Here is a 14379-nt window from a genome sequence, read left to right as displayed (position 1 = left end):
ATCTGCTTCCTTCTCAATGCAGAAAATGTTGTGCATGGTAAGAAACCCATAGCAACAGCTGCATTTCTCAAAGCAAAATTAAGAACGTTATTCAGTAAATCATTGCTAAAACTGGTAAAAAGCTAACCCAATACGCCTTTTGCAGCTATTCCTAATTACCAATAAAAATGTAAATAATATTTGAAGGCCATATCTTAACTATCACACTATGCAACCTAATTTCACAGTGAATTACCAAACCTTCTGCTTATATAATTGCCCATATAATTCCCCCCCAAAAAAGCAATCAACATTCCTAACCCAAGTGGCATAACAGTTGTTGATCATTAACTGCTCAGGTCAGTAAAAAAGGAGAACAAAAACCTCACATCCATTTAAGTGCAGGCAACTGCTCCCTTACTCCCTGCCACTTCCACCTGACAAAGGATTTCAACATAGCACTACACAAGAAAAGAAATCCATGCAGCAAGGTATGTGTTCTGGAAGTTCTCCTCTTCATGCGTCCTTGTACTTCAAAATTAGCCACAATGGAAATGCCATGCTTCTGAGACAATAGATGAAAAGAGCTGAACTACGGTTGCTACTAATCTTTTGTGCAAGTAACGCAAAGGAGAAGGACACCGCTGCTGCACCAAAAATTATACAGACATAATCAGTACACACATTCCGCTTTTATCTGCCGTCACTTTCACGCAGTCTGCTTTTTTAACAATACATGACGGGCACGACAAGGCCATTTGCTCTTGGACCAAGCAGAAAATTCCAGACCAAATTTTTCACAGCACAGCAGATTAGGACCCCAGCCAAAAAGAGGATAGGGTGGGGGTGGGAAGCTCACTGCTACTGTATACCGATTTCCCCAAGCCAAAGTTAATTGCTGGGACACATGTGACAGCATTTGGTCCCGTGTTTCTTTATCATTGTGATTTTCCACACATAACTTCCCTAGTGTACAGTCATACCTTGGGTTACAGATGCTTCGGGTTACGTGATTTCAGGTTGTGCACTGCGCCGAACCCAGAAGTACCGGAACTGGTTACTTCCGGGTTTCGGCGCTTGCGCAGAAGCGCTAAATCACACTTTGTGCATGTGCAGAAGCGCCGAATTGTGACCCACACGTGCGCACATGTGGCACTGCGGGTTGCAAATGCTGCGGGTTGCGAACGTGCTTTCCATACGGATCACGTTCACAACCCAATTGTCCACTGTATTGCCTAGCACTGGCTGCCACAATATGCTTCTCTTGTTTACACATCAGAATAAGATGCACTGTGGGGCTGGAGAGGAATGAGATCTGGAAAAACCAGCACTAATAGTTTTAGAAGTGGAGTGAAAAGTCACAGAATGAAGAGCACCATTCTAGGCAATGGGTGGTGTCTGTTTGTTGCATGTTAGGCTTAGTTCTCTCCAACGGAAGGTGAGAACATGAGAAGAGCCTGCTGGACCAGGCCAATTACCTATCTAGTCCAGAGTCCAGTTCTCACAGTGGCCAACCAGATGCCTGTGGGAAACCAGAAGCAGAACATGTGCACAAGAGCCCTTTCCCCACCTGTGGCATTCGGCAACTGGTATTTGGAATCACTATTGCTTCCAACTGTGGAGGGAGGGCATAGCCATCATAGCAGATGGCCAGAGATAGCCCTCTCCTCCATGAATTGGTTCCATCTTTTAAAGCCATCCAAGTTGGTGCCCATCACTGTCTTCTGGAGGAGGGAATTCCAGTTTAACCAAGCGCTGTGTTTCTGCTTCATTGAATGAGGAGGTAAACCTATTTCTCACTTCTACCACTTTAGTCTACACTCCTGATAGGACTGTGTCTGCGCGTTAAAATATTAACCTGTTCGTATAGCAAATTAGATATTGGGAGGAAGGTTTCTAGCTTCCACAATGCTTTTCTTTTTGCTGTTGCTATGGAGAAACATTTAAGCACATGATCTGCGACCTGAGGTGGTGCAATCCAGACACAGGTTTATCTCCTCACCTGCTGTTTGGAGGCTCAATTGGTCAGCAAGCTAGGGATTCAAATGCTGCTCAGTGCCTGTGGCTCTGAAAGAATTGCTAGACTGCAACTCCCACCATCTCCCTCCATGGACCATGCCAGCTGGGCCACTAAAAGTTGGACTTCTGCAACACCTGGAAAGCCACAGGTTCCGCACCAATAATTTATTCACTAAATTTATTTCCCAGCCTTCATCCCAAAGGAGCCCAGGGCGTCATCAATAATACAATGCAATTAAAACTGTTTTCAGAACAAGCATTTGCCTTCTTTTACAGGGAATATAATGTCAGTGTTGCCAGGAACAGTATCTTCAAATACCTGGGGGTAAACATGTTTCTGAATTTCACCTGTAAGTTAATAATGAGGGAGACACTGTGGTGCTGCCACTGGATGTTGCCTGGTTGACAGGGACTCACAACAAGGCATTCCCCCAACATGGACCCACCAACAAAAAGGCCCTGCCAATCCCCAATGGCAGCACCATCAACAGAGCCAGATGCAAGTGGTTGATATTGGGGAAAGGGTGCTTTTAAAGCTCCTTGGGACTCAAGCCATTTAGGGCTTTGCATCCATTCTAGTACAGACACCTTGCATTGAGCCCATTAGCTCACTGGCAGCTGGTCCAGGAGACACATAGCTCTGCTCCATGATGTGAAAGAACCATTGTTTAGCTTTTTTGAGTACACACTGCAGTGGCACAAGGCCACTTGCAGCAGTAGCCTGCCATCCGTGCTGATTTAGATACAAAGATAAAGGCATCAGCATGACATTGCTCCAGCATACAGAATTTGCCTTCTCAGTAAGGGCTCAATGCATGCCTGGTTACTAAGCGCTACTCATATTTTATTAGGAGCCAAAAATTTGGGAGTGAGATGAATTGCACCAGGACATCATCGCTCAGCGCATATTGTTGTACAGGCAATGACCAACTTACGCACCTCCAATTGATGCATGACTGCGCATGTGCACATCACACCAACCTGGAAGTGGCCAGAGCAGGCTTATGCCTGCTCCACCAACATGCGCAGGATTCAGGAGCATAACATCCATGCAAATCAGTTGTTGCCTGTACCTCCCCATGATGCCACTCCCTGATCCTCCTTTTCTGCTCACTGAGAAGCAGGCACTGAGTAACAAGAAAGAAATATGAACTTTAATTCAACTGCAACACTTGCTGAAGCTTTCACTTAGCCTTTGGTTTGTGTTAATCATATCTGTATTTTCCTCCCTTACAGCACTCACACCAAAAGAAATAGTGGGGAGACAGACAAGGTGGAGGGGGGGAAGGGATTATTAAACTACCCAGGAAAGGTGAAGGAACAGTTCCCAGGGCTATGGAACACACCCAATTAGTTAAACAGTTGCTAAATTCCTGTCTGCAAGAGTAAGTCTGACAAGACATGCCAATTTTAACATAAAAAGAAAGAATATTAAAGGCAAGCAGAAGTTCTAAATGGAAACGCCTGCTGTTCTCACATAATACGAAGCGAGTCATGGGACCCCTTTTAACTTTTGACCAAAGGTAAAGCAGAGCATGTTCCAACTTCACTGCAGGCAAAGGCTGTGAGATTCTTAATCCCGAGGCTAAAAATTCTTTGCTTTTTAAAGAGATCGTAGCCCACTTCATATCTGACCTTTTACTTTAATGTAGATAACCTATAGAAAAAAAAATACATACTTCACTTGTGCAGCAAGCTCCAAGTGTTCATTGTGACACAGGTATAGGGATCAGGAAGCTATTCCAGCCTTCAAGGCACTGTTATTTTATCAATCAAATGCTTGTGTGCACCACCTCACAAGTGAGCATGTACACAATGTATAATCTTTGCACAGAAATATGATCAGGTGTTAAGTCCCCTTTCCTTGCACATGGATTTTAATTATTTGTCCTTAAACACTTACTGACTTAAAAAAACAACCAACCAACCAACCAACCAACCTACGACGGACTCCGAAGTCCAATAGCACAATACATTAAGATGCCGCCATTTGAGGTACATACAAAAGCTCCAATTTGTGAAGCAACTGTGTCTGAAGCATATAAAACTAATTATCTCCAAGCAACATGTAAATCAGTGACTGGGAACCCTCCAGAATATGCAGGACTACAACTCCCATCATTCCTCACCAATTGCCATGTTGGCTGAGGCTGATAGGAGCTACGATTGAAGAATATCTGGAGGATCACAAGTTCCTTCCTTGATGCAAAGAATGGATGATGCCTCTTTCACATACATACACACAGTGATTAATCAGACTGGTATAAAGACACATACATTGTTCATAGTTTGTATGTTTGCTGCATGAAACATAGGATATACATGGGAAAGGACCTCCAGAATACTACACTGCTTCTGGATTCACAGGTGGTCAGGTGGCTGGGAGAAGCCTCTCTTTGCCTTTGTTGGTAAGCTGCTCTTTGCGGTGGCAGATTCCTTTGAAAAGGGTTTGGAAGCATCAACCGGTACAAAAATTCAGCCACTCTTCAGTTTTGGATCAATTGGCCTGGCTGACGTTTTGCTTCTAAATGCAAAGTGCTGGTTTCTACCTTAAAAGCAAAAATCAAGCAAGCATCCAAAAGCACATTATTCTCCACATGCCTGCATTTGAGGCACCTGAAGCTTCATGCTTTGCTCAGCATTGCCCCTGCGGCTGAGGAGAGAGGATTTGGAGCACAGCTTTCTGTGTTGAGGCACCGACTCCATAACTTCCTCTCTTTAATATCTTAAGGGACTGGAACTGCTAGCATAAGCAGATACAGTCGTACCTTGGAAGTCGAACAGAATTCATTCCGGAAGTCCATTCCACTTCCAAAATGTTTGGAAACCAAACTCTGGCTTCTGAATGGCGGCAGGAAGCTCCTGCAGCCAATCAGAAGCCGCAGAAGCCCCGTCGGACGTTCGGGTTCCAAAGAACGTTTGCAAACCAGGACACTCGCTTCCAGGTTTGGGGCATTCGGAAGCCAAAACGTTCAACTTACAAGGCGTTGGGGATCCAAGGTATGACAGTATTTTAAATGTGACTGTGTGATTCTGTAATTGTACATTTCAGTTGTGTGGGCCTGTTGTTTTTAGGATAGATTCGGAAAGTTTCCCCATGTTGAACTCTATGTAGAAAGGAGTCCAGATATTTTTAATAATATTATTGAACAATTTGATACATTAACTTGAGAGCATTGCATTTGTTCCTTATCTCCATATATTCAGCATTTTCTGTCTTCCCTCCTAGATGTTGAGCAAAATAGTATATTAAATAGCCACCAATAATATTATTATGAGTTTGTGGGTGGAAGACTACCATAATCCCGAGAATCAGCAAGTGTTAGAATTTAATCAAGCTTCTGGATGTTAAGCTGAGTGCTAGGTCACTCTAATCCCTGGATCTAGGAAGTGTTAAAAGCTAACTAAGACAAGCTAGCCTCCCAGCTGATGGGCCAGTAAGAGAACAAAGCATCAAATGACTTGTACAGATAATGGCAGAGTTTATTGTGTGTGACATCACTAAGCAAAAAGGCAGCAAACTGAAAAGCCAGAAATGTAGCACATGGCGTTTGACGTCTGTTTGAATCAAAGGCTGTGGCTATAGAAGAAACAAGATGCTTTTGGGGTATTGATGCTGTGAACCCCTTCATCACAGGCTCCGCTTATATATACGTAAAAATCAGTGATGGCCAAATTTGGCCCTCCAGCTGTTTTGGGGCTACAATTCCCATCATCCTTGACCAGTGGTCCTGTTAGCTAGGGATGATGGGAGTTGTAGTCCCAAAACAGATGGAGGGCCAAGTTTGGCCATCACTGGTGTAAATAAACCATAAACTCACCACTGTGCCTCATTTCCAAAAGGAAATAGACCCTAGGTGAAGGCCTGGAACCTCTGGAATATCACACTGCTCAGGGATTGGGGTGGCTTGCAACAATATTATCTGGATTTCTAATTCAAATTAGACAGTCAAACAGTCTCCCTTGGGAGGTTATGGACTCTCCTTCCTTGGAGGTTTTTAAGCAGAGGTTAGATGGCCATCTGTCATGGATGTTTTAGCTGAGATTCCTGCATGGCAGGGGGTTGGACTAGATGACCCTTGGGATCCCTCCAACCCTACAGCTCTATGATGTGAGTGACATTCTTAATTTTTTCACAAGATGCTGCAACATCTTGCAGGTACATGAGAGTGGAAGCAATGCAGATTTAACTGATTCAGATTCAGGTAACTTTAACTGTCAGCAATATACATCGAATTATGCATGTGACAGAAACCAGGACTCTTGATTGGTATTCAGGCTACTTTAAAAAACAGGATTCCAGAATTTGAGTGCTACAGGTTGCTACATAAAAGTGGAAGAATGCCAGGCCTTGTTGGCCTATGTCTATCCCTTTTCAAAAGGTTTCCAATCATACATGTAAAATCTTGAAAGAAAAAGAGTAAACGTTATTATGCTATCATTCCCACCTCCCCTCACTGACCTTAATCTATACTTCAAAAGCTAAGCAGATGTTTCAATAGGAAATTCATCTGCAATATGACAGCTGTACCAGCAGCAATATAACAAGAACCACCTTCCACAGCTTTTGACAATTATTTCCTTTCAAGACTCCTTTTGCTTGTCAAATGTTTTTCAAGGAAAAGACACAGACCTTTTAAAAAAAATAATTCACCTCCATGCGTACTTCACTGAATGAACTGATTCTCATTTACAAGGAAATCTCCAGTCGAAATGCAACTGTTTCACACCCAAGGTCAGTAAATCTCAGCTCTTTCCTGGGCTGGGCTGTTTTCATCAGACCAGGCTATGACCCAGTCAATAGGGGTCACTGCTAAACAATGCCTACTTTCAAGCAGCCAGAAAGAGAGGAATAGAAGAACCCCAAGCTTTCATGTTGAGATTCTATTTGCCAATCCCTATGAGGGTTTTCCAGCAGGATCTTTAAGGAGGAGAACCACCACCCTCAGCACATTCTCTCATCAAACAGCAAACTGAGTATTTATTCAAGAGCAGCCCATCTTCCACTTCGCGTTTGGAAACAAAACCGAATTAATAAAGAATCGTGTAGCTGTTATGTCCACGGGGATGTTTTAGGCTTCTTATCCAATTTATTCATGACACTTTGTTAAAAAGCATGCTAAACAGACCCTATGCATCCAATATAGAATTCTAGGATTACAGTCCAGCATACAGTGGTACCTCGGGTTACATACGCTTCAGGTTACATATGCTTCAGGTTACAGACTCCACTAACCCAGAAATACTACCTCAGGTTAAGAACTTTGCTTCAGGATGAGAACAGAAATTGTGCAGCGGCGGCGCAGCGGCAGCAGGAGGCCCCATTAGCTAAAGTGGTGCTTCAGGTTAAGAACAGTTTCAGGTTAAGAACAGACCTCCAGAATGAATTAAGTGCTTAATCCGAGGTACCACTGTACTTTTGTCAGTTGGGGACTAACAGGGCCATCCTATGCATACCAACTCAGATTTAAGCCTCATCCACTTTCGTTATCTCACCATCAAAATAAAGAAGCAGGATCCAGGCTATCTTCAAGCACCACTGTCTATATTAGTCTACCTGTCCTTTGAAACCTTCAGGTTGGAGTGTTGCTTTAATATCTGGGAGACCAGGGTTCAAAATCGCCACTTGTGAAGCTAACTGGGTGACCTCGGGCCAGTCACGGTCTCTCAGCCTAATCCATGTACCTCACTGGGCATTAGTATAAAATGGAGAGGCAGAGAACTATGCACATCCCTTTGACCTCCTCAGAGGGAAGTTGGGATATAAATGTAATAATAAATTTAAAAAATAAAAAGAGAAAGGGTTGAAAGAAAAAGAGACAAAAACACTTCCAACAGGGAATCAACAGCAATGTTTTGTTGCAGGTTCCATTTGTACTAAATTGGCAGTGAGCTCCAATAATCATGTGACCTGACAATGTTCCTAGTTGTCCATTCATCTTGCATTGGGTAATGATGATGATAATTTATTAAATTTGTAGACCTGAAGATCCCAGGGTGGTTCACAACAGAAAAAAATAGAAAACGAGAATACAAAATACATAATGAAACAAAAACAACCCAATAACTCTCTACCACAAACACGTTTAAAAAGTCATAAAATGTTAATCAGCCAAACTCCTGGCTGAAGAGAAATGTTTTTGCCTGAAGAGAAACATTGTCCCTGGCACCTAAATATATTAAATGTTTGTCTTAGAAGAATACAGCGTTGCCAAATGAAATTATGCACTCAATGCGGAGTCAGTTGTTTACACATTACTATTTTTGTATCTCCTAAACAGGAGCAAAGTGACACATTTTATTGTCATTTGCATGTTCAGCACCTCAAAATTAGTAAATATTGACTATTTTGATTTTGAGGACATTTTGTGCATTGTGCAGGGTAGTCACGGAGTGAATTTTAACTGGAAAGGTGGCTTGCAGACCTCTCTTAAAAACAAATGGATTTGCTGCATATTTACCCTAAAGTAAATCTACCGTATTTTTCGCTCTATTGGACGCACCGGACCACAGGACGCACCTAGTTTTTAGAGGGGGAAATCAAGGAAAAAAATATTACCCCCCCCCAGCCCCAAAGAGCAACGGACAGGCTGCGCGCAGCCTGTCTGCTTCTCCCAGAGCTTCTCGGGGCTGCGGGGGAAGCCCGGGTACCCCCACCAGCCCCAAAGAGCAAAGAAGCCAAGACAGCACGCGGGATCCATAGCCGCGCAACCTCTCCAGCCAGGAGCTAAACCTCTCCAGCGTGGCTAAAGAAGAAGACAAGGCAGTGAGCGCGATCCATCCCACTCGCTGCCCTGGCTTCCTCTTTAGCCTTGTGCAGCATCTTTAGTCTTACACAACGGGATGGATCGTGCCCGCTGTCCACCAGGGCTGGACTAGATGACTCCTGGGGTTCCCTTCCAACCCTGCAATTCTATGACCTCGGAAGGTGTTTGGGGTCTCCACCACTGGAGGCTTTTAAGCAGCGGTTGGGGGACCATCTGCCTGGCGTTCTTTAGCTGTGATTCCTACATTGTGAGGGGGCTGGGCTAGATGACCCTCGGGTGGCCCTCCCAACTCTATACAGTCCTACACTTCTGCGGCAGGAGATCCACAACCACTTAACACAATACCCACTCCCAATTTTCATTGGAGAGACATGTGGCTTCAGTGTCTAGGTAGGTACCCCCCCTACCTGCCACACTTCCCCCACCCCACTTAAGCTGAGGGAATTCCTGCCCAGAGAAGCTCCCAGGTGAGGCAAGGGTTAAGATCTACCTCTGGTAGATCTCTTGCGGCTGGAGAGGCACGCAAGGCTAAAGAGGAAGCCAGGGCAGTGAACGGGATGGATCGCGCTCGCTGCCCTGGCTTCCTCTTTAGCCTTGCGAAGCCTCCCCCCCCCCCCCGGCTGGAGAGGTTGTGCAAGGCTTTTCTAGAGGAGGGAGAAGGGACTGACTGGCGGTGTCAGTCCCTTCTCCCTCTTGGGGAAAAGCCCGCAAGAGCCGCGCGAAGCTTGTGTGGGGCTCTTGGGGGCTTTTCCTGCCTGCCTCCCCCCCCCCGCATTCGCTCCATAGGACGCACAGACTTTCCCCCTTAGTTTTTAAGACGGGAAAAGTGCGTCCTATGGTGCGAAAAGTACGGTAATAGTGCTCAATGCTGTCTACTCCCAGGAAATAATTGCCTCCTAAGTTCAAAATTCTCTTGACTAGATGGATAGATGGGTTCAGCAATATAGAAACCTTTGACTGGTACATGGCTCCTGAAATGCACCTTACTGTACAAAGGTAATATTTATATTTCTTGCTCTGCCCCCTTTTTCTCTCTGGCTCCACCCACCACCAACATGCAGGATATGGAAGGCTGCCTGTGAGACAATGCAGGATGAAAGAGATCTCCCACCCCAGGAGATTTTTCAACAGGGAAAAAAATCTAATTCAGATTGGGTTTCCCAGGTACTTCATACCTTTCCTACACAACTGTGTAAATCTGACCACTAAAACATGCTGCCTTGTTTACACCGCTTCATTCATACAGCTGGGCCTTGCATCTTTGTTGCACTGTATACATTTTGCATGCTGCTACTTTTTAACCTTATAAAAGAAAGTATCTTTAGAAATATTCCAATAAAGGCTCCTTCTTATGGACAATGCCTATAGGCAGTTCGCGGGACTGACAGTGCAACCCAAGTCAACTGAGAAGGAAGTGGACCTTACACCCCAGAAAGTCGATTAAATATTGCACCAAAGTATGGGAATATAGGAACCTGCACAAGGGATGACGTTGTCTTCTGTGTTTCCAGCACTGCTCCTTTCTGCCTTGCCCCAGCCCCACCCTCACACAAAAACTAAAGTAGCAAACAAAAATGAAACACCGTTCACCGATTTCAGAGCCTTCAAACACTATGATGCGCTGCGCACAAATAAATTATTGTTTGTTTCAAGGATATTTAACTCAAGGTCTTATTTTGAAAGCAATGTTATAGGTTGCATAAAAACCAGAAGAATGTAACAAGTTCTTACCTGTTTCTTCATCTATTTTGAAAATTCCAACACCAGATCCATCCCTTATTGAGTATCTGATCTCACCATCTCTTCCTGTATCCTCATCATAAGCCGACAGAGTCATCACTGAAGTACCAATGGGAACATCTTCGCTTATAAAACCTTTATCCACAAAGCTGGGAAAGCGTGGAGGGTGAAGGTTTTCGTTTACATCAACTACTTCAATCTCAATGTAACAGGTAGACGACAATGATACTGGTTTGCCTTTGTCTTTGGCCCGTACCGTCAGATTATAAACTTGTTTTCTCTCAAAATCCAGCCTCTGTACAACACGAATTGCTCCACTAAGTTTATCTACATCAAAACTTCCATCCCCACCATCTAAAAGGCTATACCGCACTTGGCTTGACTGGCCCAAGTCAGGATCGTGGGCTTCTAGCCATGTGATGATTGTTCCTTCGGGAAGGTCTTCTCGAATTTTCACACGGTAATTGGATGGGATAAATTTTGGAGGATTGTCGTTGACATCTTCTAAAGACACCTTCAGCAGAACGGTTGAAGATAACTGTGCTTCCTCTTTAGCTTGGTCCCTGGCCTCTATTTTCAGAAAATACACAGGTTGCTCTTCACGATCCAGAGGCCCCACAACTTTCACAATACCCGTCACGCTATCAATGGCAAACGTGTCAGTATCTGTAAGAAGAGAGTATCTCACTTCCCCATTAGTCCCCAAGTCTTTGTCTATGGCTTCTATTTGAATGATTTCTGTATTTAGGTTCGTGTTTTCGGTCACGTCCACAAAATAGCTATCCTGTAAGAATTCTGGACAATTGTCATTGGCATCTAGAACCCTGATATCTAAAAGACGCCAGTCAGACTTTTGTGGTATCCCAAGATCATAAACAGTAATATTCAATGTATATTTATCTTTTACTTCTCGGTCAAGGGCAGAAAGGATTTTCAGAATTCCCGTCTCCATACCAATGATAAAGCTGCTATCGTTATTACCTCCAGAGATAGCATAGACAAGCTTTCCATTGAAACCAGTATCTAGATCACTAGCATTCAAATGTATGATGCTGGAACCGATGAGTTGATCTTCTTTTACCTCAATGCTTCTGGGAAGGCTATTTCCAAACTGAGGCGCATGCAGATTCACAGAGTAAGTGTCAAAAAACACATCGTCAGCTTCACCACGACCATGCAGCTTATTTGCCTGCAGAAGTTTCTCCGCCAGCATTTTGGCGACCCCAGTCTCTTCACATTGTAAGTATACTGGTTTGCGGCTGGCAATGACAGTAATGTTAATATATAATGGGGCTGACAAATTTTCTCCATCTGTGGCTGTTATTCTCAAGCTATGAAAAGTTGCTTTTGCACCCAAGCCATCTCCTAATGATTGCTTCAAGGAAAGCACCCCAGAGTTTGGATTTAAACTAAATAAATCTAATTCATTTCCAGATTCAATTTGGTATTGTACCAGCTGCAGCTCATCAGCATCAATAGCAGACACAGTTGTTATTTGTTCTCCAACAACAAGCTCCCTGGGGATTGTTCCCTCACAATTTATTTTCTCAAACAGTGGAGTGTTATCATTCAAATTATTTAAAGCTATAGTAACAGGGACTTCAACTTCTCGGCGATATGGTGTGCCCCAGTCAGAAGCTCGAATTCTCAATTTATAGATTCTTGGCATTAATTCATAATCCAAGTTTTCAGAGGTACTGATAACACCAGTAAAGTGGTTTATTACAAAAGGAACAGGGCTTATATTTGCAATACTGTATGTCACATAGCCATTCTCACCTTCGTCAAGATCTTTTGCATTCACACTCGTGACACTTGTACCTATAGGAACATTCTCATCAAACGAAGCTTTATAAGAAGTCTGGGTAAATTCAGGGGAATGAGTATTCATATCTATAACTTTAATCGATACTGTTGCAGAGGCTTTTCTGTCACTTGTCATAATGTCAAATTCAATATGGGATGCACGCTGCGCATTTATGGGATCTAAAGTACTAACAAGGCCAGTATAAGGATTCAGGTGGAATCTGATTTTGCTTGGTGCGTTTCTAAACACGTATCTCAAATGGGAATAAGTAGGCAGAGTTTTTACCATAACCACAGGAGTGTTTGGAGGGGCAAATTCACTTATTTCTGCCCTGTAAACAGCTCTTTCAAACTGGACTGGTCCCGATCTAAATTTTGGGGATGCCACATGAATCACTTTGACAGGAGAAAATTTGGGAGGATTTCCTTTATCTTTAGCTTGCAGAGTTAGATTATAGCCAAACAGTTGGCTCTCCCAATCGATACTGCCTACAGCTTTTATTTTATATTCTTTTCCTCCTGGAAAAGTCCTCACAGTTTTAAACTGCTGAAGAGGGTCACCCGCCACAATGCTCAAAGACGCTACCTCTCCATTTGAACCATGATCCCTGTCCTCAACTGTTACGATTGCATATGATGGATCCTTGTCAAGCTCTGAAGGAGCCAAGGTAAGGGCTGTGATAACCGGAGCATACTCATTAGCCTGTTCTATATGAACAGTCAACCTCGCCATGCTGCTGATGCCACTACTGCCATACAATTTCATCCCACGATCCACAGCAAGGATTTCCATTTCATAAACGTTTGTCTCTGAATAGTCAAGTCTGCCAGTCAGGACTATTATGCCGCTGGTTGGATGTATAGCAAACATATCTGTCCTCTCTTTAAAACTGTAATAAAACTCTCCATTGGTTCCAATATCTGCATCTGTTGCGCTAACTCTGGCAATGCTCGTCCTTATTGCTGTATTCTCAGGCAATGAAACACTGTAAGAAGTTGGAGAAAACAAAGGCCGTAAGTCATTTGTATCCAACACTTGCACTCGGACTCTTGTACGAGCTTCCATATTTGTGCTCTTCTCTATTGCTTTGACAGTTAACACGTAATGGTCTTTGACTTCCCTGTTAAGTATAGCTGTGTTCCCTCCCTTGGTCCGTATTCGTAAAAAGCAAAAGTCTCCCAATAGATACTCTTCCGCTTTGAACAAGTTCTCGTTATCCCCAGAAATTATTTTGTATTTTATATCCCACAGCAAGTTCGTGATATAAATGCCCATTTTCACCGGATGTCCAACGTAAGTCTTGGCCGCAGAGTTTTCATACACCGTGGCATTGTAATGAGTTTGGGTAAACTGCATTGGCGACGTGTGATGCAATCTTGGATTCCCTTCACAGTTTCCAAAATGCTGCACAAGCAGCGAGAGGAGCAGCAGCAACATGGTCAAATGGCTCTCCATGGAGGCAAGTTCCAAAAACCTGAAAAAAAAGAAAAAGAATTTCAATCAGGGTTTTCCAAACTATTATGGAAAGTTTGCTACTCACTCCCCATAGACTTGTTGAAAAGGAACCACCATGCAAGGCCCTCGCTTGACGTAAGGAACTCTGCCCAAGAAAGAATGCTATCAGTCACAACGAATGTATTCTCTACAAATCAATAAACCAAAATCTGAAATTGAAAGCTGAGTTTACAATTCAAGGGATTTCCCTGAAAACAATACCTAGTGCTACTTCCCTAGGCTAAATAACAGTTGTCTCCTAATACAGTGGTACTTCAGGTTACATACGCTTCAGGTTACAGACTCTGCTAACCCAGAAATAGTGCTTCAGGTTAAGAACTTTGCTTCAGGATGAGAACAGAAATCGTGCTCCGGCAGCGCAGCAGCAGCAGGAGGCCCCATTAGCTAAAGTGGTGCTTCGGGTTAAGTACGGACCTCCGGAACGAGTTAAGTACTTAACCTGAGGTACCACTATATGAAACCAAGTATAATTCATGAGATGTGCTCGGCAGCAGCAGGAGGCCCCATTAGCTAAAGTGGTGCTTCAGGTTAAGAACAGTTTCAGGTTGAGAA

The 14379-nt window shown here is 43.6% G+C and overlaps 1 protein-coding gene across 7 annotated transcripts in view; it reads right to left on the bottom strand.

The window, feature by feature from the left end:
• FAT1 (FAT atypical cadherin 1) overlaps positions 1-14379 on the bottom strand; it is a 115062-nt gene that overhangs the window by 92536 nt on the left and 8147 nt on the right. For all 7 annotated transcript variants that reach the window (XR_014551922.1, XM_083629846.1, XM_083629849.1 and 4 more), the window contains exon 2: positions 10497-13786. Coding sequence is in view for 6 of the 7 variants with exons in the window: in XM_083629846.1 (XP_083485972.1) it covers positions 10497-13767 (3271 nt within the window). In the remaining variant the exon portion in view is untranslated. The remainder of the gene's footprint in view (positions 1-10496; positions 13787-14379) is intronic.

Source organism: Podarcis filfolensis (assembly GCF_964270895.1).
Source record: "Podarcis filfolensis genome assembly, chromosome: 9".
NCBI classification, from domain to species: domain Eukaryota; kingdom Metazoa; phylum Chordata; class Lepidosauria; order Squamata; family Lacertidae; genus Podarcis; species Podarcis filfolensis.
This window is presented reverse-complemented; position numbering and strand designations above follow the sequence as displayed.